Genomic DNA, 22965 nt, shown 5'->3' with positions numbered 1-22965 from the left:
GTCAGTATCATCTGACAAAGCGGCTCGCGACAAACAATCAGCAATCAACATATCTTTACCTGGTGTATATTGAATGGTGATACCTGGATATTTTAACAGATGCAGAAAAATTCGCTGCAAACGTGGAGTAACATCGTCAATATCTCTTTTAATAAGAGATTCTAAAGGTTTATGGTCGGACTGAACCACAAAATCTCGCCCATAAAGAAAATAATGAAATTTTTCGCAAGCGAACATTATCGCTAGAAGCTCTTTTTCTATTTGGGCCCATTTTTGTTCACTTTTTGATAGTGTACGTGATGCATATGCAATCGGCTTACCTTTCTGCATAATAACACTACCCAACCCATCCTTTGAACTGTCGGTCTGAATTGTAATTGGGGAGTCTGGGTCAAAAATTGCCAAAATTGGTGTTTTCGTTATCGATGATAAAATGTCTTTGTACTCGTCGTCATGAACGTTATTCCAGTTCCATACCACATCATTGCGAGTTAAGTTACGTAATGCTGCAGTTCGCTGTGATAAATTTGGTATAAATTTACTCAAGTATTTGAAAAGACCCAATAGTCTCAACACATCCGATTTATTGCATGGTTTGGGCATGTCGACAATGGCTTGTATATATGAATTATTAGGCTCGACATATCCTTCCGAAATCATATGCCCTATGAATTTAACCTTCCCTGTTCGGTAGAACAACAGCTAAAATGTTATCGTGGTCGTCGAAATCTGTACCAGAAATTGACAAGTCATCAAAGTATATTTCGACCCCTGGGATATCACCAAAAATTTGCACCATTCGTTTTTGAAACATTTCGGGTGCACTACAAATACCAAACGGAACACGATTCCATCGAAAACGTCCAAATGGAGACATAAAAGTGGTTAAATCGGAACTAGATTGGTCGAGTTCCATTTGCCAGAAACCATTGCGAAGATCTAGCACAGTAAATACACGTTTACCACTTAAACGACTGAGAATATCCTCGGATTTGGGAATAAGATAATGTTCTCGCTTTATGCAGCTATTAAGTGGCTTTGGATCAAGGCAAATACGAAGTGCACCGTCAGGTTTTTCTACGATTAACATATTATTGACCCAATCAGTGACTGGACTTATGATATTTTGATCAACCATTGCGGAGAGCTCAACCTTTAAACGATCATGGAGACTTGAGGGAATACGCTTCTTGTAGTGCAGAGTTGGCACTGAACCCTCTTTGAGAACGATTTTGCATGTACCAGGAAACTTACCAATACCATCAAAAACATCACTATTTTGTTCCACGAACAATGCTTGATCCGATGGAAACCGGTTAACAAAATGAATAGAATTCAACCGTCTAATAAGACCAAATGCAATACACGAGTCCAAGCCAATTAAGGGTTCAAACGAGTCGTCAACAACAAGAAATTTCGCTACATGAGTTGTGTTCTTTTCTTGGTCGAAACATGAAAGTCGTACCTGACCATGAATTTTAATTTTATTTGAGCTGTAATCAATAACCTTGAATGAGGTGGAAGGAGTAACAGGTATGTTTAGTTGCTTGATATGTCTTAAAGGAATACAGTTAACGTCAGCGCCCGTGTCCAATTTGAAATCAACCGGCCAATTCTGAATAAGGTATTGTTTTGTCCACCTAACACGTGTTTTTTCATCATCCTCAGTGTTCGAGTTTATTCTATAATTGAAATTTGTGCTACAAATAGTTTCAATCCTAGCCCTACTCTCATTTGAATATTTACCTGCATATGCCCAATTCAGACTGTGAACTGTTGTTTTAGTAGCTCTTTTTTCTTGGCTCGTGCTTCCTTCTGCACCACGAATGGTGTTGGTCTGACCTGCTGTTCCATTGGTACGGGTATTCACATTGGTATTTGATGATCTGCAAAACTTTTTAAAATGCCCACGACGGCCACATGCATCACAGGTTATATTGTTCGCTGGGCAGTGCCGACGATGACGTCCGTTATAGGGTTGACCACAGTTGTAGCACATTGCTCCTACCTTAACTACTGAAATCCCATCTGCATCCTTCAATGTTTTTTCCTGCGACTGTGTATACCTCTGTGTGTGCTATTTTTCTGTCCAGTAACTGTTTATTCTCTGCCGCCGCTTCAAAGATTTTACACATTTCAACAATTCTTGCTAGTGGTTCATCTTTTCCGTCCAACAGCTTGAGCTGGAGTTTTTTGTCTTGCACACCAATAATAATACGGTCTCGCAACATGCGGTCAGCATATGACGAATGGCAACCCAGGCACTTGAATTCGCAGTAACCTAGCTGTGTACGAAGAGCCGTTTCGAAATCTGCGAATGACTGCTTCTCTTTCTGCACGATCATGTTGAACTTGAACGCCTCCATCGCCACATTCTTGTGAGGCAAACAATATCCATCGAAAGCTTCAATCACCCTTACGAGAGATCTCGCCTGTTGAGCCTGATCAACACCATCTTGATCTGCAGCATTATCTGCTGCTTCATCATCCTCGACGATATCTGCAGCATCAGCGGCGGGTGCTCCAAACATACTTTCTACATCACCGTTGTTTGGGAACAAGGTATTGTAGATTTCTACACCTCTGTCACCAATAAGCCACAAAAATGTCGCAATTTTATTTTGCTCCGATTCAGCATTTTTGTTATTAGCAATCATGTAGATATGAAATTGTTGCTTCCATTTCGGCCACTCCTTTGCTAAATTCGAGCAATCTAGTGGCTGTGGAAGTCGGTGTTCTAGAACATTCGCCATCTTGAAACGATTTTAATCGACGCACTTTTTGTTTACTAGTAAACGAACGCTTGCACTTTTAGCGAGACAAAGAACCGAGAACTATGTTTTTCAGCGCCTATTGCGACAAATTTTGAAAACCGGATTAATCGCGACGTACAACTTTTACTTCTGACACCATGTAACAAGTATCAGTCTATTTTAGTTAAACACGTTTGTGACATTACAATATGAGTTTATTGCGTCTGTGCCGTACAATGGTCTGGGCTGAATGAATGTATGCTGAGGGTTTATAATGATGATAATTATAGATGGGCGATGACAGTGTTGCCTGATATACTTAAAGAATATTCTTTACATGTACAAAACATGTCTAACAAGAAGCATAAGGTGATTGTAATATCTCATTCACTTATTAGTTAGAAAATAATGACTTTGCTTAACGTGTTCATTTTACCGCCAGTTCCCCTACCTACCAACACATTCGCACCAAACATTGAACCCAAGCGTACAATGCAAAATGAGTCAACGCTGATGATGATGGGTAGAGCGAAAGAGACAACTAGTACCACCACGACACTATTAGCGCATTTCACCAAAATTCCACGCGGCCTTTCTCGATTGAAAGGAACGGTCGCGCTTAGCCCATCTGTCATAATATCGTGATTTTGCATAGCGAAGAGCTGAATGATAACACATTTTGTTCCAAAAAACAGCCCTGCGTTATGCAACACTTTGTGCAGGTTGATTATATCAGTTGCAAGTGGGGCCAAATTCACCAAGTTCCGTAAAATTCCTTTTAATTTACAGAATTGATAAAATTGCTTAGATGAGCTAAACTAATTAATCAAAACAAATGTTTTAAAAATTGCCCTTGCGTTTAAACCAAAATGAAAAGCTTATTTCTACCACTACATTACTTAATTTCAAGCGCAAATAGCAAAGACATGTGCTAGTTAAACCAAAAATTTACTGGCAACATTACAGCGGAATTTAGGAAGCAGTTAGAGCGATCGCCTGGGTAGCACACAGGGTAGCGTCCCTCCACAGCCGGTGTAACGGACTTCTAGCTCAGCTACACTGGCTGTAAAAAACACAGCGCAGTGATCTGCTTCACCAGCCGTTCAACAGGGAACTGAGCGTGTCTGGCCAAGTCCGTTCTTTAAATAGTCGATGATGACGTCATTCTTAGAAGCGTTGCACGCTAGGTACACCAATCCGTCGTACAGGGCTTGGGAAGCGCTGTCTTCTGTGTGTAAATGCGCGATATTTTGACAAGGTTGTATATTACTTAATTTTTTAATGCCATGATATCAAAAATCTTTGGATTTATCTATTGGAATCTATTCTTAGAAGTATTTCGGGGCGATTTGTGCAAAAAATTTGAAAATTTATCGTGAGATGGCTGAATTATATGCGTTTAAAATTGGACCACTTTTCGTTACATACCATTTTTGTAGAATTTGCAGAGTGCACCCCCATATCGAAAACAAAGACGTAGTCCTACGTCAAAAAAGTCGTTTTTATTACTTACATCGATAGAGCTGATTTTCGTGATTGCAACAATGTTTTTTCCAACTCAGGAAACGTGAAAATCATATTAAAATTTAAAATATTTCTTTATGTTGACAGTCTGGATTTGACACTATAGGAAGGATTTGACATATCGAGTTTCACGACAAATGATGCCCTGTCAGAAAAAATTAAGGCATGTTTTCTCGGCGTTTCCCGCAGGGTTATTTTTATTTGACATAAACACCATCCATTGCATTTATTTTTTTTTTTCATTTTGGGTGTTGTCTTGATAGGCCAGATGTAAACAACCGCAGTTTTCCTATGTATGGTTGCCAAGTTTACATAAGATTTAACTTTATAAATCGTCAGACCATGTTCGTCCGCATTTTTTTGACAGGGAAGCTTTGCATGGGCTTCCTCTTGTACTTTCCTTCTCAAAACCTTCATGCTCGTTTGGCTGAACTTTCTGGCAGTCCGTTTGGCTGCAATTTTTGGCACTTCGCTCAAGTCTGTGTATAAAGTGTCTGTAGTTGAAACAACTTTTTTGGGTCTGTGGGTCTAAAATGGCGGATCAAGCTTTATTCAAGACCAACCGTAAACTTGTTTATAGTGAAAATTTTCTGTTTTTTTTACTTTCGATAAGAAGACTGGAGGCTTGGTGTAGTTTTGTTATTAAAATAATATAGCTGTACTTCTACCAATTTTTGGAATTATCGGCTTACAAACAAGCGCAGTGTGAAAGGTGATTTTCCATTGGTATACTCTAATTGATAGTGACATAATATAGTAGAGTTGTCAGTATTAGTTATTTATTTGTTACCGTGAGTTTTATAGAAATTCAATACGGAATTCATTCACATATGTAGTATTCGTTTTGGATTTGGTTGTACACAAATGTAATATTTTACGAGAAAAACGGTGGTAGAGATATGCAAACACCTATACTATTCACATGCTTCTTTGACCAAAACAAGATATAAGCAGTAGGTTGGCATGTTTATTAAAATAAAACAAAGAAATATAAAATTTATCAAAAAGAAACAAAATCATCATTTATTAGACCGATGTTCTTTAATTCATTAGAACTAACAATTCAATTTCCTTTGAAAAGAACTCATTCGAGTGGAACAGGTATACCCACCTGATCCAGTAAAGCTTGCTAGTTGTAACTCAATCCATTAGGCGATCCTTCCAGACGTTCCATGGAGGCTGAGAGCATTTCTGTTGGCCTGTCTTTCCAGCTTCTCTTTTTCCTTTTTCAATTTCATCTCTTCGGCTTTCATGGAGGCAAGCTCGGCTTCCATTGCGTCAACGGAACCTTCTAATTCAGATTTATTTCTTTTCAGATCTTCTATACGATCGATCGTTTCCTTTGAAGTTTTCTTCCTTTCTTCAAGAATATTACTGTAAAATTCACCTCTTTCTTTAACAAACTTCACCACTCGACTAAGCATTTCCTTATCGCTGATTAGTCCTTCCTTCTCCACCTTATACATTCTTCTCAGCTGTTCAATATCGTTGGTTAATGTTGTGCGTTTGGCGTTCAATGCTATTCGGTGCACATTAATCCTGCTTATGTCATCAACGAGCATTTTCTCCGTTTCTTGCGCTGCCGCTAGTTTGTTTAGAATCTCTCGCTTTTCTGCATCGGCACTAGCTGCGACTTCGCGAAGATGAGCAATATCTTGGGGGCTAACGGTTTGGGTATCAAATTGTTTCGATTTGCAGTATTTCTCCATGTTCTGTCTGTTTTGTTGCTCGTGAAAGAAAGCTTCACTTAGCACTTCATTCAACCGATCATTATAGGGGCGGTTATAATCCCTACAGCAGATACCAGCTTTATTTTGGAAGTTAAGCCCACAACGATCGGCATGTTCTGCATCTGCGACCTTGTGCACCAATGATACTATCGCACTACAGCTCCATTCGTTGCTGGCGACGTAGACGGTCCTCAAATAGTGCATAGAACTAAAGTCAAAAGTAATCAACTCATTATGCTGTAGATGAAGCTCTTGAAGTTGGTCAAATGCCGTAGTTTTTGCGCCGTAACTCAAATGGTTATGAGAAAGGTCCAAAAATTTCAAACTTAACCTTAATTGCGGCGTCGTATGGATTTGGAACAAATGGTTATGCGCTAAATTCAAAAAGATTAATCCAACCATATTTACAGCTAGGTTAAAATTGAACTCTTCTAGAAGATTGTGTGACAAGTCCAAGTGTTTGATTAGTCTGCATTTAAATAAAGCGTGTACGTCTTTCAAATTGTTATGGGCAAGAATCACGTCCTCGACAACGCACTGCTCAGTTGATAGAGATCCAATGGAATTGTTTTTTGCGTTTAAAGTCTGCACGAATGTTGGGATGAAAAGCTCCTCTAGATTATTGAAGCTCACGTCAATAAATCGAAGGTCCGATTTGTCGTTGAATTGTCTTAAGTCCAGGTCACGGATGTCATTGAATGAAAGGTCTAGGCTCTGCATCCTGTAGTTGTTATCGAGTAGATTATCAGTAAAACTCTTTATACTGTTATGTGAGGCATTGAAAACCACTAGGTCTCGGTTGTACTCCATTATTGGTAAATTCATAAGTCGATTCGAATTAATATAAAGAAAGGCCAGACGAGGTAACGTAGATAAAGCATAGTCTTCTACAGTGTGAATAGAATTATTGGAGAGATCCAAAAAGGTTATGCCTTGACCACCTTCGAAAGATCCTTCGAATATTTTGGTTAGTTCGTTGTCCTTTAAGTAAAGTGTCGCCAAATGTCTCGCATTTTGGAATGCTTTCGTTTCAATTGCTTTAATGCCGAGATTCTCTAGGTTTAATAGGTTCATTTCTGGGAAAGCATCGATTAGACTTTTCGGAAGATAGTCCAATTGGGAATCCTGAAAGGTTATAGCCTTCTGCGCATTATTCTCCAATCCAAATCTGGCAGATTGTCCCTCTTTCAGATAGACGTACTTTATTTGACAATCGTAGTGTTCGGTGACAATGGTGCAAATGTGTGGGGGAGGTAATCTGTGAACAGAAGAGAAAATGTAAATAGTGTTACACTAGGGTAATTTCGGGAGAGAGATGCTGCGTTGGGTGAGATGCCGCACTCTCTACTTCTCGTATATAGAGTCACTTTACTGCGATTTAGATACGTGCGTTAAAGTATTTTTGATCGGCGGCAGCGTGAGCGAAATTTTGGACCAGCGGCAGCGTTGGCGCCGTCACGCTGTTGGTACTTAGAGGAGAGTGTGTAACAGTGAAACACATTTTTCTACGATTTAAATTTGATGATAATACATGGGTCATTAAACGTCAGATTTACAACCATAATTTTGATTCCTTCCAAAAAAATTTCTTGTATCGTTTAGCTAAAAATAATTGACACGTATTTTTTGTTTTGGCTAGATATGATATTTTTTCAGGTTACTAGTTTTTGAAGTTTTAAAGTTTGATAAATTGAACATATTTCAATCACTGATAACTTGGAAACGATTCGATATATGGAAAAAAACCTTAAATAAAAAAAGTTGCGTTTTCAAATTAGCTTACCCAAAAAATTTTGCAAAAAATTATTTTTTGTTATATAACTTACAAAATTTGCAATTATTTGAAAAAAAATTGGATTTTTTTTAAAGTTGGGCCAATTTTTTTTACTTATTTTTTAATAATAAGAATCATGTTAAAAAGACTATAAAAATTTGGCAGCGGATATCAAAATACTTTGCGAGATATTTCAATTATTTTTTTTTGATAACATTTTTTTTGATAACATAAGAGTATTAAGAAGATTATGTGAAAATTTCAGAATGAAATTCGAAGTATTTTACGAGATATTTCAATTATAACACTATTATTTCTAGGCGTTTAGGGTAAAATTGCCTTGTTTTAAGTTTATAATTGCAATATCTCGCAAAGTATTTTGATATCCACTCCCAAATTTTTAAACAATCTTTTTAACATGATTCCTAATGTTTAAAAAAAATAAGTAAAAAAATTTGGTCCAACTTTTAAAAAAATAATCAATTTGTTTGAAATAATTCATAAGTTATATAACAAGAAATAATTTTTCATAAATTTTTTTCGGTAAGCTTTTTTGAAAACGCATCTTTTTTTATTTAATATTTTTTCCCATATATCGAATCGTTTCCGAGATATCAGTAATAGAAAAATGTTCAATTTATTAAACTTCTAAAGTTCAAAAACTAATAACTTGAAAAAAATATTTTTTTCAATTATTTTTAGCTAAGGAATGCAAGAAAAAAATTTGGAAGGAATCATAATTTTGGATGTAAATCTGACGTGGAATGACTCACATGTTATTTTTGTAATTAAATGTGGTACATAGTGCCCCTCTGTTAATAATTAATCCATATTGGACTGGTGGTATCCTACGGGGAAAAACGATCGAATATGGTGAGTGGAGCTAAGCAATCATGAGAAAAAATACCCCCAGAGGCGAAATTCGAACTCGCAACCTTTGAGACTCCGGCCCAATGCACTAACCCTTATGCTATCCCTGGGTATGATGACATCTCAGAAAGAACATATGATTATCACACTGGCGACGGTGATCATACACTGCCTGCAAAGCGAGATAAAATAAGGCAGCTGATCACCCCAAATACATTTGACCTATTTAATTTCCCCGCTAGATACCGAGGCCCGGGTTTTTATTATTGTCTGATATCTAATTTTTAGTTTATTACCCATCGTAGTTCGGTGGGTGGGGTGACAGAGCTAATGAAGATGGTCGATTTTCCACACCATAATCTAATTTTTTTCAGAAAATGGCTTCATCAAATCTTACTAAACACCCATGAACTGGAAAAACGGTACCCTTCATCAATATAGTGGATTCAAGATACAAATTATTGCCGGCATAAAATAAATTAACAAGACTCCATTTTCATTGCTAAAAATAGATATACTGTTCGGACGAATTCGGCAGGGTGAAAATGTGCGAAAAGAAGAATTCCAACGGAAAAATAAAAAGCCGATTGTCACGTCATGTCTTAGCATCGACCCACCCTGGACTCGATTACTAATCGCACCAGGAGTACTTACTCTAAATTTGAAGCAAATCGGACAAGGCTAGCTACCGGACCAACGTGATTAATGTTTGCATGGGATTTTTTCGATTATTTACATGGAGAATACCCTCTAGATCACATTTTCACAACTAGGTGGCACTGTATGCATCAGATTATCACGGCAAGTGAAAATAAGAAACTTAATTTAATTGTGTATAACATTGTTGTGTGGTACAATCTGAGGTACTCAGACATTGTATGCTGAACATAAAAAGGCAATCATCCCGGAGTGTAAGCTCAACACACTCATCGTTGCAACCGCCATTACAACACCCTCTTTCGCCTTCCAGCCTTCAAGTAGGTAAGACGTGTGGAAACAAAGATTGCTGAGTGGTCCATTTTCCGGCACCTGTTATTTCTTGCAACATAAATTGCAAACAAAAAGGAGACCAGTTAGAACGAATACTGCAGAAAGTTTAAATTCTAATGTAAACCAAGGACAAAGTTTAGATGTTTCGAAACTTAGGTTAGGTTGCAAAAAAACAGAAGCTAGCTTTGAACGGATTTAAAAGATCGCGCTGGTCGAAAACACCGCACAGAATAAACTGTCGAGCGGGTCCAAAGACCGCGCAAAGCGGGTCGAAAGACCGCACAAAGCGGGTTGAAAGACCGCGCAAAGCTGATCGAAAGCGGGTCGAAAAACCGCGCAAAGCGGGTTGAATGACCGCGCAAAGCGGGTCAAAAGACAGCGCAAAGCGGGTCGAATCTGGTCGGCAGATCTGGTCGTAAGAATCGCGCCAAGTTTTCTTGAAAAATCATTGATCAGAGTGAAAACACAATCAGAAAACATTTCAACCCCATTATAAATACTTTCAACCCCATTATAAATACTTCAGACGAGGTATTCCAAATGTTTAAATTGGCTGACACTTTTACATATGACAGCTGGAGGAAAACAACCCCCCCCCCCCAAGTAGTGTGTGTGAAATGATTGTCATATAACTATATAGGCACAAGAGTTCATTGTTGGTCAAATTTTGAGTGTCGTCACTCTCCTTATATGCACTCAGATAGGTAGCGTTTATAGTCAGGACGGAAACAGGTGTGGACATTTTTTTCTATGTGTGAGAGCGGTTGTCATTTTTCTTCGATGAAGCCGAAAAAACAAGCGGATATGAAGAAGAGAAGCACAAACAAAAGACGTAGGGGGCCTTTCTGTTGCTATAAGCTTTGTTTCGGTTCGGTCATAACTATTTTAATCGGTATTTTCGAGGTAAAAAGTGTCCCTAAGTGTTCGAATGCGAGGTGAAGCTCGGCCAATTTTTCACTTTTCATCGTGCGCCAAAGAATCAGGATGCTCGTTCGGATGTTTATGTTTGCTTCCAGGGCCCCGGTCGCCATGCTTAATTTTGCAAGTATAAAACTAACACACTCAAAAGTGTCAAATGTTTCCACCATTCTTTCTCTTCATCTTGGTTTGTAGTGACAGCTGAAAGGAAACTGTCAATTTATTTTGTGGTCAGAGTGGATATATTTAAGGCGCACCAGGTCAAACTTAAAATCGTTTTGTTTATGTCTACTTGTCTATCAATCGGGCAGGCCTTCCCAGTAAAGTTCAGCCAGAAATGAACTGGAATTCTGGCTGGTTCCAGCTCGTATTCCGGCTCCAGTGACACAACCGATTATAACTTCTAACATTTATACCAAGCGGTAAGTATTGCAAATTTCTTTCTGAATATTGCTCGCAGGTTTAAAATGTATGTATTAAATACTGTACTATTCCGGTTCATTTATTTACTCTGTGCGATATAATAAAATAATCCATTGGTTTTCTATATCAACAATTATCGGTTGTAATGACGGTACATACATTATGATGCTACGCCCCAAAAAAACGAGCATATGTTTTTTAATCGCAAGGGAAAGCATAGCATAAAAGCAACGATTGTAAGTAAATCTTTCGCTTATAAGTTATATAACTCATAATTCAATCCTTTTTCTCTAGTTTTGAAATGAAACGCTGGAAATGATGTCTGTGAACGCTAAATATGGAGGCTGTGCATATGACAGTTTTGTTTGGCAACAGAGTAATATTACGTTCACACTACGAGTTAAAACGTGTTTTAACGCTATCTTGATAACATTTTTCTTGCTGCTAATTATTATAACATGTTTTAACTCTGTAGTGTGAGCATAGTATAAGGAGCGTGCTATGTTGGAAACTGAATACGATAAAGGAATGCGAAATTTTTGGCTTCTAGGCATGATCAATCGTTTACTCTGATAGTTCGAAACTATTGATGAATTATTCAGAGGAGATAGTGGATATAGGCTGGAAAATTATTTAATTACGCCGTACCGGGTGTTTGAAGAAAACTCACCTGAACATGAATTTAACAAAACGCATTCTAAAGCTAGAAGCATCGTTGAAAGAAGCATTGCACAGTGGTCGGGAACGCCAAAAACGTGAACTTAAACCATCGAATATATTCACACTGTGTCTTTGGAGGAATTGTTCATATGAATATTCCCCACAATCTGATAACAATTGAAATTAGGCATGGCTTACTATGAACGAACTAAAAAAAATAAACAGATCGGAAAACTAGAAGTAGCAGGGTCATTAGAACAGGCTTAATATCGCACGAACTTAATCTTTGTCTTCTTATACTGCCTAAGCTCGACCCTCATTAACAGAAAACAAAGATTAAGCCCGTACGATATTAAGCCTGTTTTAATGACCCTGCCACTTCTAGTTTTCAGATCTGTTTACTTCACATCCTTGCTCTCACTTGAGTACTATGGCTCTAATTTTCATAACTTTCCCTACTCAGTAATCTCTAGCTAATTGAATGTCGTTAAAATGTAAAAAAGAAAATGTGACTAACATAGTCGAAATAAAAAAGGAAAAGAAAATAACTTTTTATACTGACGAGATAGAAAGTTGGTGTCTTCGACAAAGTATCAGGATAGTGAAGAATTTTGTTGAAGAACTTGAGCTTATAGGACTAAAGGTTATCGATTTATAAGGCGTTTTCTACGGCAACCCCCTTGAATCTAGTTTTTTTTAATGTAACTTTTCATTGTGACTTTTCGTGCAAACTATGTTCAATACAAATGTGTAGGTATCAAAACTACATAATATTGTCGAAGACTGTTTGTAAAAATACTTACTCGTTTCAAAGTTATTGGAGATTTTTATATTTTTTTACACAAACTTCAACTAGGTATAAGAAAGAGAGGTGCAAACCAAAATGCACGAACAGGAACTTTTTCCACTGTCCAAAGTATGCACAATAAAGCTAAGAAGGCTTGGTGCGTGGCACTCTAGAACCCTATGAATAGGGTAGGCTTACTTTATCATGTTTTTTGACATTTTCCATTCAAAAATCAGTAAAAAATTTTTTTAGTTCACCGAGGCTTCTGTCTGTCTCGTTACAAGTTTGCGCATATTTCATACGATAAATTTACAAAAAACGATAAAATCAGATTCTATCACAATTGCACATTATTAAGGTCACTAAGCTCCACATTTTTTCTACAGAAAGTTATTTTCTATCATGAACGGTTTTCACGTTATTGTCATTTTAATACGTCTCCCGGATAGAATTTTACAATAGCATTTACCCTACAAACAATCATAAAACCATAAAGATTATAGTTATTACTGTTTCAACATTGTTTGATGCCAAGTTCTCACAGTAGATTTACAATAAAATTTCATGTAACAATAAATTTCACTGTTCGGCAAAAAACTGATACAGTGCGTTCACATTAAATTTCACTGTTTTCGAGAAAAAAATGTATGGAGAAAAATAGATTTTTTAAATGTTAAGATACATAACCACCCCCCTTTTTCACTGTAAAAGTCTATTTTATATTGAAATTTACTGTAAAAACGTTAAAGTTAATTGTTTTTGTATTGTAGCACAACACCAAAACTTACTGTAAATTATTGTAAAATTACTGTACTGTCACAGTGAAAATCATGGTTTTGCTACTGTCCATTTCTATTCGGGCTGTCACGTTACACAATTTTCGCAGTGAGTTTGGAGGTTGCCCGACTAAATTGCAAGTCTGTTCCGTTGGCCCCCAAATTTTCGTGAACACAGTTTTACGTTGAAGCTTGGAAAACAAAAAAAGAGTTTAAAATATAGTTTTCCTGAAGAAAAACTTTTTTTTTTGATTTTATGGAGTGTTCTCAATGATCTGTCACGTTACAGTTCTGTATTTTTAATGAAGCAACGATATCGAGACAGTCGTACACAAGTCATCCTTGATCTGCGAACTGAGTATTAACAGGAAATTTCATATTTATTTTGAAAAACATATTGGTTTTAATGAACAAACGTCAAAAATCTAAAATAACTTAAAAACATCTGCATTTTGAAGGATAATTTTTTATGAGCGTTTTGAATAGGAAAATTCATTTTGGAACGCATTCTATAACTAAGTTATTTACAGAAAAAAAATAATTAAAATTTCAAATTAAAAAATTTTTGAAATGTGTTTCAAGTTTTTGTTATAAAATCTCTTATTGTTAATTTCTCCACAATGCAATAATATTTTAAACCTTTTTTCTTCAATTAAATTTTAAACGTGTTATGCTTTTTAGCGTTTGGTATTTGTGAGTAACTTATTAAAAGGGCGTATTTTCACTACTAGATATTTTTGTAAAAAAAACCGCCTCGAAAAAATATGGATTTTGTTTACCTTTTCATCTTCTTACGGTCTTTTAGTCATTTTCAGGTCATGTAAGAAACATCAACAAACTTTTATAAATGACAAACATGGAATTTTTTTCTGGGCTCACCATTCATTTTATTTAATATTAGAGGTTATATACATACGGTAAAAACAGTTTGACGCAAAATTTGATAAAAAAAAATTTCGCCTGTGGTTGCCATTTTCTCAGCTTTGCCCATATGTCGCGTATGCGACTACAGTCCCAGCTAAAAATTTATTGAAAATTAGCATTAGAGAAATTATCTATTAAAATTAAACTTTTCTTCCAGTGTTATGTCTGTTAGTCTATGACAGTATGATGACAAGTTTGAGTTAAGCGATCCAATATTATTTTTGCGCCATAAAATCCGTAAATGATGCTACATAATAACGTCGTGCAGTACAATAATGGGGCCATTCATAAATTACGTAACGCAAAAATGCAAAAAATTGACTTCCCCCTCCCCCATGTAACAAATTGTCACAAATTACTCTATCCCCCCTCCCTATTACGTTACAAATTCCTTTAATTTTTGATTTCTTCAGTAAAATTATGTTACGTAGCGTTCTAGCTTACTCCCCCTTCCCCATATGCAACAACATGTCACCATTTGTCGGACCCCTCCCCCCTAAAAGCTTTAGGTAATCTATGAATGGTCCCTATCCGTAATATACCCTCTTTGGACCTTTACGGTAACACCAAGACAACATACATATAACGCTATGTTTTCAATTGGCGAAATCTGATTTAACCTCATTTGGCAAAAATTCCACCCGATTTAACCTCAATCTCGCACTAAAATAACTGCACATGGATTAGTCAATATCTTGTTTTTTCCGGCTTCATCGAAACAAATTGACAACCGCACTTACACATAGAAAAAAATATGCCCACCTGTATTTGGCTTGGGTTAAAATATATGCCATTGCACTTTGTTCTATATGCTATCTACCAGAGGGGGAACAACTTGACAGCTCCTATACAAATCGTCGAAACCACTTTTTTGGGTCTATGGGTCTAAAATGGCGGAACAATCTTTATTCAAGAGCAATTTCTAAAAAAGCGTAAAATTGTTCACAGTGAAAATTTTCATGTTAAATTTTTTTTCAATTTCGATAATTCATTTTAAAGACTTTTTGGGGGTTTGGTGTTATGTTGTTATAAAAATAATGCATCTTTATTCCAATGCATTATTTTTAAATGATTCGTAATTTTTTGGAGTCATCGGTATACAAACAAGCGGCGCTCATACTAGTTAGTGAGCACCACCTTTTAAGATATTAGGTAGTAATATTCATATTGCAATGTAAACAACACACACATACAATGATACAGGACTGTTTTTCTCCCTCTTCGATAAAAATGAGCTGTCATCACTTCTGAATTTCGTGAAAACCTTTTCACCGTAAATGTCGCAGCGCCTATCAGTTAAATGCTGTGCTGTCAGAAATAAACAATCGAAGTCTATCCAGCTTTTGTTAAAAGTGATAATCACGAAACTAAATGTATTTAAGAATTAACGACAAACTTTTTTTTATGCGAAAGATGTTTCAAGGGCGATGGGAGAAGGAAAAGTTCACACTAGAAGCGCACTCAAATCAAATCATGCATTTTACATTCGGCACAATTTGTAATCCTTTCATGAAACTCCAAAATGATGAATTAACTTGTTTGTATTTATATTAAATTATTACGCTGTTTTGAAATGATCGCCTTCATTACCTCTTCCGAATGTAGATAAAGAAAACAGGTTCGTAAAAGACGTCACGGAATTATTTTCTCGCATATAAATTTACAATATCACAATTAGGGGACGGCATACTATGGTGGCGACATCATTCGAAACACGGTGGTTTCAAGCAACTTAGGCTAAACATCAAGTTGCAGGAGGGTTGCTATCTGCCTTATCATGCCATTTACCGTAGAAATAGTGAGGATAGCACCAGTGCTGCCAGAAATGTTGCGAGAACATTTTTACATTTCGAAGATATTTTTTTTCGAAAAATTTACTGGTTTCTTGCAAAAATTTTGGTCAAAATCACCAACCGTTCTAGTCTAGTCCTTCGAAGATAGATGAAGATATTTTTATTATATGTGAAAACATTTGAAACGTATATTGTGCCTTGCAGGATAATCGCTCGATATGCGATTATATGAAAGCTCAATTGAGATAGGCGCGTGAAAGCCGTCTATATAAATTAATAGGCAGCTTTTTCCTTGAAGCTTTCGAAAAGCACACAGCTGGTAGAAAAATAAAGCTCCACTGAAATCTGCTTGCGGAGCAATTGCGGCTATATTTGATGCGCCTTTCAGACGCCCGCAATGTGAGATTTTATTATAAGCGCGACAATATCGGTTATCCCTGAATAACACCGCAAGAGCTGCCGAGGGGTGATGCAATATAAAACTGTTCACATTGCCTACCACACCTAAAATCCGTGCCATTCATTATATTCGAAGTTGAGTTGCTTTTTTTGGAGAAAGGGGAGGATGTGTGATACAAGCTGAGGTACTCAGACAGTGTATCGTATGCTGAACATGAAATGGCAACCCTGTGCGCGTGCACTCATCCCGGAGTGCAAGCTCAACACACTCATCGTTGCAACCGCCATTACAACACTCTGTTTCGGCTTCCAGCCTTCAAACAAGTAAGACGTGTGGAAGCATAGTTTGCTGAGTTGTCGATTTTCCGGTACCTATTTGAGAACGCACAATTGTCAAAGAATGTAAGTCAATCCGGCTTTGTGAGAAGAAATTATTAAACTTTTAACGAAATGAGTCAGTTTTGCATGGGGCCTAACAGCGCTTGGCTGTGTATCAGTACTCGATTCATTTACATTTTACAGAAATTCTTCTGAACTTGTCGATATTTTATCTATCCTCATTGAAAAGTTAGTGTTGGCGCCCTCTATGCGGACAGAGGTGGAACTACAATTTTCTCATCAAACGTGACTCGTATTATGCACTAAAATTCTTACATACTATTGAGCTAAACCTAAAAATTATTTCACAAAAGTGTATGATTGGTGGGAATCGAGTACTAATATACAACCATGCACTGCTAGCACCCATGTAAAACTGACTCAGGTATCCTTTCGTTAAAAGTTTAATAACTTTTTCTAACAAAGCCGGATTGACTTGCATTCTTCGACAAAGTTGGAGACAATTGAATTATCTTTTTTATTTTCACTCCCGTGATAATCCGATGCATATAGTGCCATCAAGCGATGAAAATTCAAGCTAGTGAGCTTTCTCCATGTAAATTGTCAAAAATTGTATTTATGGTAATATTGTACAATTAATAGTTCAGGATCAGTACCTGAGTAGAATACAGAATTGTCGCATTTAGTTGAACCAAGAAGTAACTGCTATTTGGTTCACTGAATTTGCTAGACATTGTTCACTTTGATTTCACTCTTAGACTTCAGGCAATAATCACTTTTGCATAATGATCCTGTCCATGATTTGTAAATAAAAGCTGAAGTAGTGTTATCACTTTGCTCAACACGAAACAGTATTTGCTGTATGTTTGATTATGTGTAATCGTCAGCAAATCTCAAAATCTAGTTGAAATTTTCATTAAAAATAATTTAGATTGACTCACCTATCATTTGATCTAGGAGTGGTGCTTGTTATCCCTCTATTGAGAGTTACATAATTTTTTGCAGGTTGCTGATAACCGCCGGATGCTGCGAACTCGTTGCTCGTTGGTCTAGTAGTCATTTGATATGCACCTTGTTGATGTGGTTTTTGCTGTCCCGTTCCGTCATAGTTTGCCCCTTGACCTGTGGCGTATTGATGATCATAATAGCTTCCATAATGTACTTGAGCAGATGTCCATCTCAATAACACCCACAAACTGGAATTGATTTAGAATTAAATTATCCGGAACTCACTCGATCGGCGATCAGTTCATATTACCAAAAGCACTGCAACCAACGAAGCTGCATTTTGCCTTGCAATGGTGTTCCTACAGAGACAAGCGTAACGATAGTTTGAGCTGGTTTAGAACAAGAAATGTGCAGTTCTATGCGATCCAACGATCGGCAGTTAACTGCCCGAGCTTTCAAAACTTCCCCTCCATGAATATTGCTCGTTGCAGGCAATATTATAAGTGATGATAACGAGTGCGTGGAATCGACGTGAATTGCGAATGGTCACCGAAATTAGTATCTGTGATATACAATACTATTTTATGTTATTTAGAAAGTAATAAATACTTATTTGACATCGATTTTCCAATCCAAAGCTTAATCGAAATACCGTCTGATATTTGGTACAGTTTAGCTTTCTATCAGCCAAAATTCATGCATCAATAAAAATTTCCGTTTTGAGAATTGTTTGTTCAACCGACACTATCGTTCCCACGAGGGAATCCCAGGGCAAGACCGCGAACTCTCTGCATCGGACAGATTAAGAAACGACTTGCGGATCGTTTGCACCGAGCGCGGGTAAACCCTGCGATATTTTCGATTCACGCATCGGCCCGAGAGCATGAGCAGCGATCGAAGATTGTGGCATGGGAATTCCCCGTTTCGCAAAGTCGCGACCGAAGACACGATCGCTGCGCGTCCCTAGGTGTGGGGTACGTTTTGTCTGCATTGCTTTTCGGCATTTCAAAATAGAGATAGAGTATAGCAAAAGTGGTGAATTTTTATGTTTTGTTTACGAATAGTCAACAAACTAGTCATTTTAAATTAACGAGCTAAAAATATAATATAATTGAGGTTCAACTGATTGCAACGTATCGATATCCTTCATTTTTGCAGTGAATGTGTTCGCACACTTTCCTTTGCTTCAAATAGTTTCCAAAGTAGCAAAGTTCGTTGGCTATCACGATTGGACTCAACCCATTTTGACACCCTAGTGTAGTGATGCACACTATACATATGTATATAAAATAAAATAACTTTTCAACAGAATATTAACCTTACCATATTGGGCAGTGAGCTTCAAGCAGCTTACGGTTACAGTTCAAATGCCTTCATATTCAGGAAGAGCCTTGCCGCTTTTCAGCAACGAACGACGCCGTGCCATGGACTGCCTCTGCGTGCCTCCTTTACGGGAGTGCTATTGCAAATGGGAAGCAGCCGGCGAGTTTCGAACGATTTGCCGAGTAAGTCAATTAGCTTCATAACTTTTTCCTGCTTCCAAATGAAATCGACCCTCCATTGGGACGAACGGCTGTGATACATGTTCGGGAGATGGAGCAGTATTTTACCATTTTATAACATTCTGGAAAATTTTTAATTCAATTAGCTGTCCCATTTCGTCTATCGCCGGATATGAGATTTTTCATATAGACTTTCAACGGCTGTTGGCTTTCAGTCTCCGTTCACAGTGGGGATTTTCGTTGGACTGCATTCGCACGAACTTTTAAGCGAGTATTGCCGTAGTAATTGAGTATTCGGCTGACTTCACTACATAAGCGTTGAACAGATTTTTGAGATATAATTATATTACTGAACGTTTCTCATAATTCAATACAGACAGTCACTATCGTTGTTTGTTGCAATACTAATCTTGATTGAGTGAACGAAATACTACCATTGGTGTAAATTATCATTGGTTGTCAGGAATACATAGCACAATCTACCTAATGGTGTAATTGTATCTTTCTCATATATTCAAACCGCTGGATATTCGCTTTCGTCAAGAAGATCTGTCCGGACTCTGTCTCGGTACACAAAACGTACCGCCGCGCATTTCCTTGCGATACCGCGAACGAAACACAGTCCTCAATAGTGCAGTTTTCACTCGCTCTCTCATCATGCAACAATAACGTCCCGGGTATAGAAAGAATCAAATTCAATTTGCTGAAGAATCTGCCTGACCCTGTGAAAAAGTGCCTTTTGAATTTATTTAACATGTTCCTCGGGGGTAACATTGTCCCTTATAACTGGAAGCAAGTGAAGGTCATTACCAATTCAAAATCATGAAAACCAGCCTCCGACCACAACTCGTACCGGCCAATTGCAATGTTTTCCTGTATTCGTACATAATTGGGCTTCCACAAACTTGTACGCAGCTCTCCTAGGTTCGATTCCCAACCCCGCATATAGGGTTAGAGATTTTTCCAAAACAGATTATTTCTATAACCCGAAAAGAGGCGAATGACTATTAGGTTAAAACCTCTATAATCAAAATAAAAAAGGCCTCCGCAAAGGCAAAGGGACTGTGGCTGTGGTCAGGGCCGTCGGGCCCCATGGCTGGGCCCTTTTAAATCTAAGCCCTTTAGTTCAGCATAGGTTAGTACCTCTTCAGCCTTGGAAAACTCATGAGTACATGGTTTCAATTAATCTCCGGTTGACTCGTATTGCCACATCCACAGATAGCGTGCCAGACAGGTAAATTCCGACAGCTTCTTATTCCGTGGTATTCAAATTAGGTGAAATTGCCATAGTTACGAGTTTATCAATTCGCTGGTACTCAGGAAACAGAAATCAATAGCGCCTGGCTCAAATGGCACGTCCCCCATTTTGATCGGAGATTTGTGCTTTGCCATGAATCGTCCTTTCATCATTTCCGTGATGGGAAAGATTGGGGAAGTGGTAAGGCTAGGGGTAAAGAATATATCGAAGAGACCACGAAGCATCATTTAATGGCTTGAGATATGTTCTATAATCGCACACAAAACATATTCTTTCTTTACGGCTTCATAGTTCTGTAGAGACATTAAAGCACACTTATACTATGTTCACACTACAGAGTTGAAACACGTTATAATAATTAGCAACAAGAAAAATGTCATCAAGATAGCGTTAAAACACGTTTTAACTCGAAGTGTGAACGTAGCATTAGTCCCGGAAAAGGCGAATAGTGTGCCAGAATAGAGCTAGTTCAGAAGCACCTCAATGGCTGTCAGCAATGTTAATGTAGAGCCGCGTATTTAAAAATAACTCTTTCCTTCTTTACCGACACAACAAAAGAAAAAAATAACTTTCGATAACGTCCCCACCCTTCCTCTCTTCTTTCGTTTGATATGCCGACTGCTTAAATTGACGATTTAGTGCCTATAGAAATGGAGTTCGATCCGCAGTCAAAAAGCTCGTCTCAATTTGGTATAGGCGCTTGATCACCAATCTGTGAGAAGATTTGTATACTTGATTTAATCTAACCTCTACCTAGATGTTTGGTTGAAATTACGCAAACGTCTATTGTGAACTATAAGAAGATTCTAAATTAACACTTAGTTTTCTATAAAAGCTTCAGAGCATTTATCTTCAAAAGCTTTTTAGCACGATGTCTATGTTCTGTATATCGATATAGTGCTAGATTTAATGCGTTGTATTTTTGGTACTTGTATACGGCTAATTAGCAATGAAAATGCTAACTTACAGCTTATCTAGAGTTTTAAATTAGTGCTTATGGTTTATTGCGGCGCAACGTTGTTATTGTACGCTCCCCTACTCTGCGACTACAATTCCTTTTTATCGAATAACAGCTTGTCAGGTGCAGGCAGCTGGTGATAATGTATGTGTAGATATTAGAATATTATTAGATATAATGTAAATGGTTCTCAGAATAAAATTAATAGCCAGTCCAAGAAAGTAGTTTTTATTATTCAGGCCGTATCGACCGTGTATCCATATCTGGTCGTGACTAGAAAAGTCGTCGCATTCGTATTGTTTGTCGATCTGTGCACCTAAAATATCTGGTGTCTCTTCTACCGACTGCCGTACAAAACACAACGTAGGGACTAATCGCTGGCGCGATCATGGTTATTTGGGTAACGACACATAACAATTAAAACACAGCACTATGCAACCCTGGAAGGATGCTGAACGATCTGCAGGTGCTACAGTAGCAGGAATAATACTTCCAAGCTCCGGAGGGATTTAGAATTTTTATTTTAAGGGTGAGCGGATATATTTCGTATCACGAAACAAACGCTTCTGCTTGATTGATGGTCTGGAACATAATCAGCACGCTATGTCTAATATGGTGAAATTGTAGGGTATAAATATTGGCCATCTTTAGCTCCATTTGTACTTTTAACAATAGATCTTAAGGATCGTCTCGAAAAGTCAGCACGAATACAGTTTGACCACAATAGGCAACATTCTGCTTGTAATCATCTCTCATTTTTTCGATATAGTGGGTGCAGACAAAGCGACACAGGCATCCATTTATTTGCTGCTAGCGGTGGAGTAGTTGTCAGTTTTTGTTGTAAACAAAATGAGAAGGTAGCAGATGCAACTCGAAATTCTCGTTTAAAATTCTTAAATCAAAAACTAACTTTTTCTCATGTTGAATCCAATCCGTTTCTAATCGTAGATTTTCTGCAGGTCTTATTAATAATCAATGTGGTATTTTTAACGTAAGATCCGGTTTCGATATCCTGTAAGAATATGTAGGACCCGACAAAAATATAGACACGGAACGCAGTAATCAGACGCAAATTAAACATCTGCGAATACAGCGGGAAACCGAGTACTGCAGCTGTCGGATGAACTGAAATGGTTCACGCATCTTTGGCGAGGCTCAAAATCACCGTTCTATCTCAACACAATGCATTTTCAGGAAAACAAATTCTTTGAACGAACTATAAAATCCAAAAATTATCCATTTTAATCACCGGTTAATTAAGCTCAGTCTACCTTCTCATCACACCCAGAGCAGAAACTAAAAATCGTTCCACTAGGTGATACAAGGCCAAAACGACTGCAGACGAATTGTGTTGCTGAAACAATTACTAAACGTGTTGATTGTGAAGTTAATGTTGCGTAACCATTTTATGCGGATCAAATGAAAATGGGACGTTTCATCAGACAACACTGGGTATGTACCCATGGTAGATTCCTAAGCGCAAATTCTGTAAAAGACCACGGAAAACTTTATACAAAAGCAGCTAAGAAAAGTCCACCTACCACAACCGTAAACAGCACATGCCAACATCTTATGCCAAACCACAAACAAAACCAATATCTCTGTATCTGAAAGGAACAAATATTCACTCAGCAACAAT

The 22965-nt window shown here is 37.5% G+C and overlaps 1 protein-coding gene and 1 long non-coding RNA gene across 2 annotated transcripts; one reads left to right on the top strand and one right to left on the bottom strand.

Annotated features, from left to right (window-relative positions):
* Positions 1-5268: 5268 nt before the first annotated feature.
* On the bottom strand, positions 5269-18176 carry LOC131690829 (uncharacterized). The gene is made up of 3 exons (XM_058976886.1): positions 17919-18176; positions 17602-17856; positions 5269-7265 (listed from the first exon to the last, which is right to left on the bottom strand). The coding sequence occupies exons 1-3, from the start codon at positions 17945-17947 to the stop codon at positions 5426-5428; spliced, it is 2124 nt and encodes a 707-aa protein (XP_058832869.1). The 5' UTR covers positions 17948-18176; the 3' UTR covers positions 5269-5425.
* On the top strand, positions 16627-17857 carry LOC131690830 (uncharacterized). The gene is made up of 2 exons (XR_009305638.1): positions 16627-16723; positions 17666-17857. It is a non-coding gene; the product is annotated as an uncharacterized LOC131690830 (long non-coding RNA).
* Positions 18177-22965: the final 4789 nt, after the last annotated feature.

This window comes from Topomyia yanbarensis, chromosome 3 (genome assembly GCF_030247195.1).
Source record: "Topomyia yanbarensis strain Yona2022 chromosome 3, ASM3024719v1, whole genome shotgun sequence".
Taxonomy (NCBI): domain Eukaryota; kingdom Metazoa; phylum Arthropoda; class Insecta; order Diptera; family Culicidae; genus Topomyia; species Topomyia yanbarensis.
This window is presented reverse-complemented; position numbering and strand designations above follow the sequence as displayed.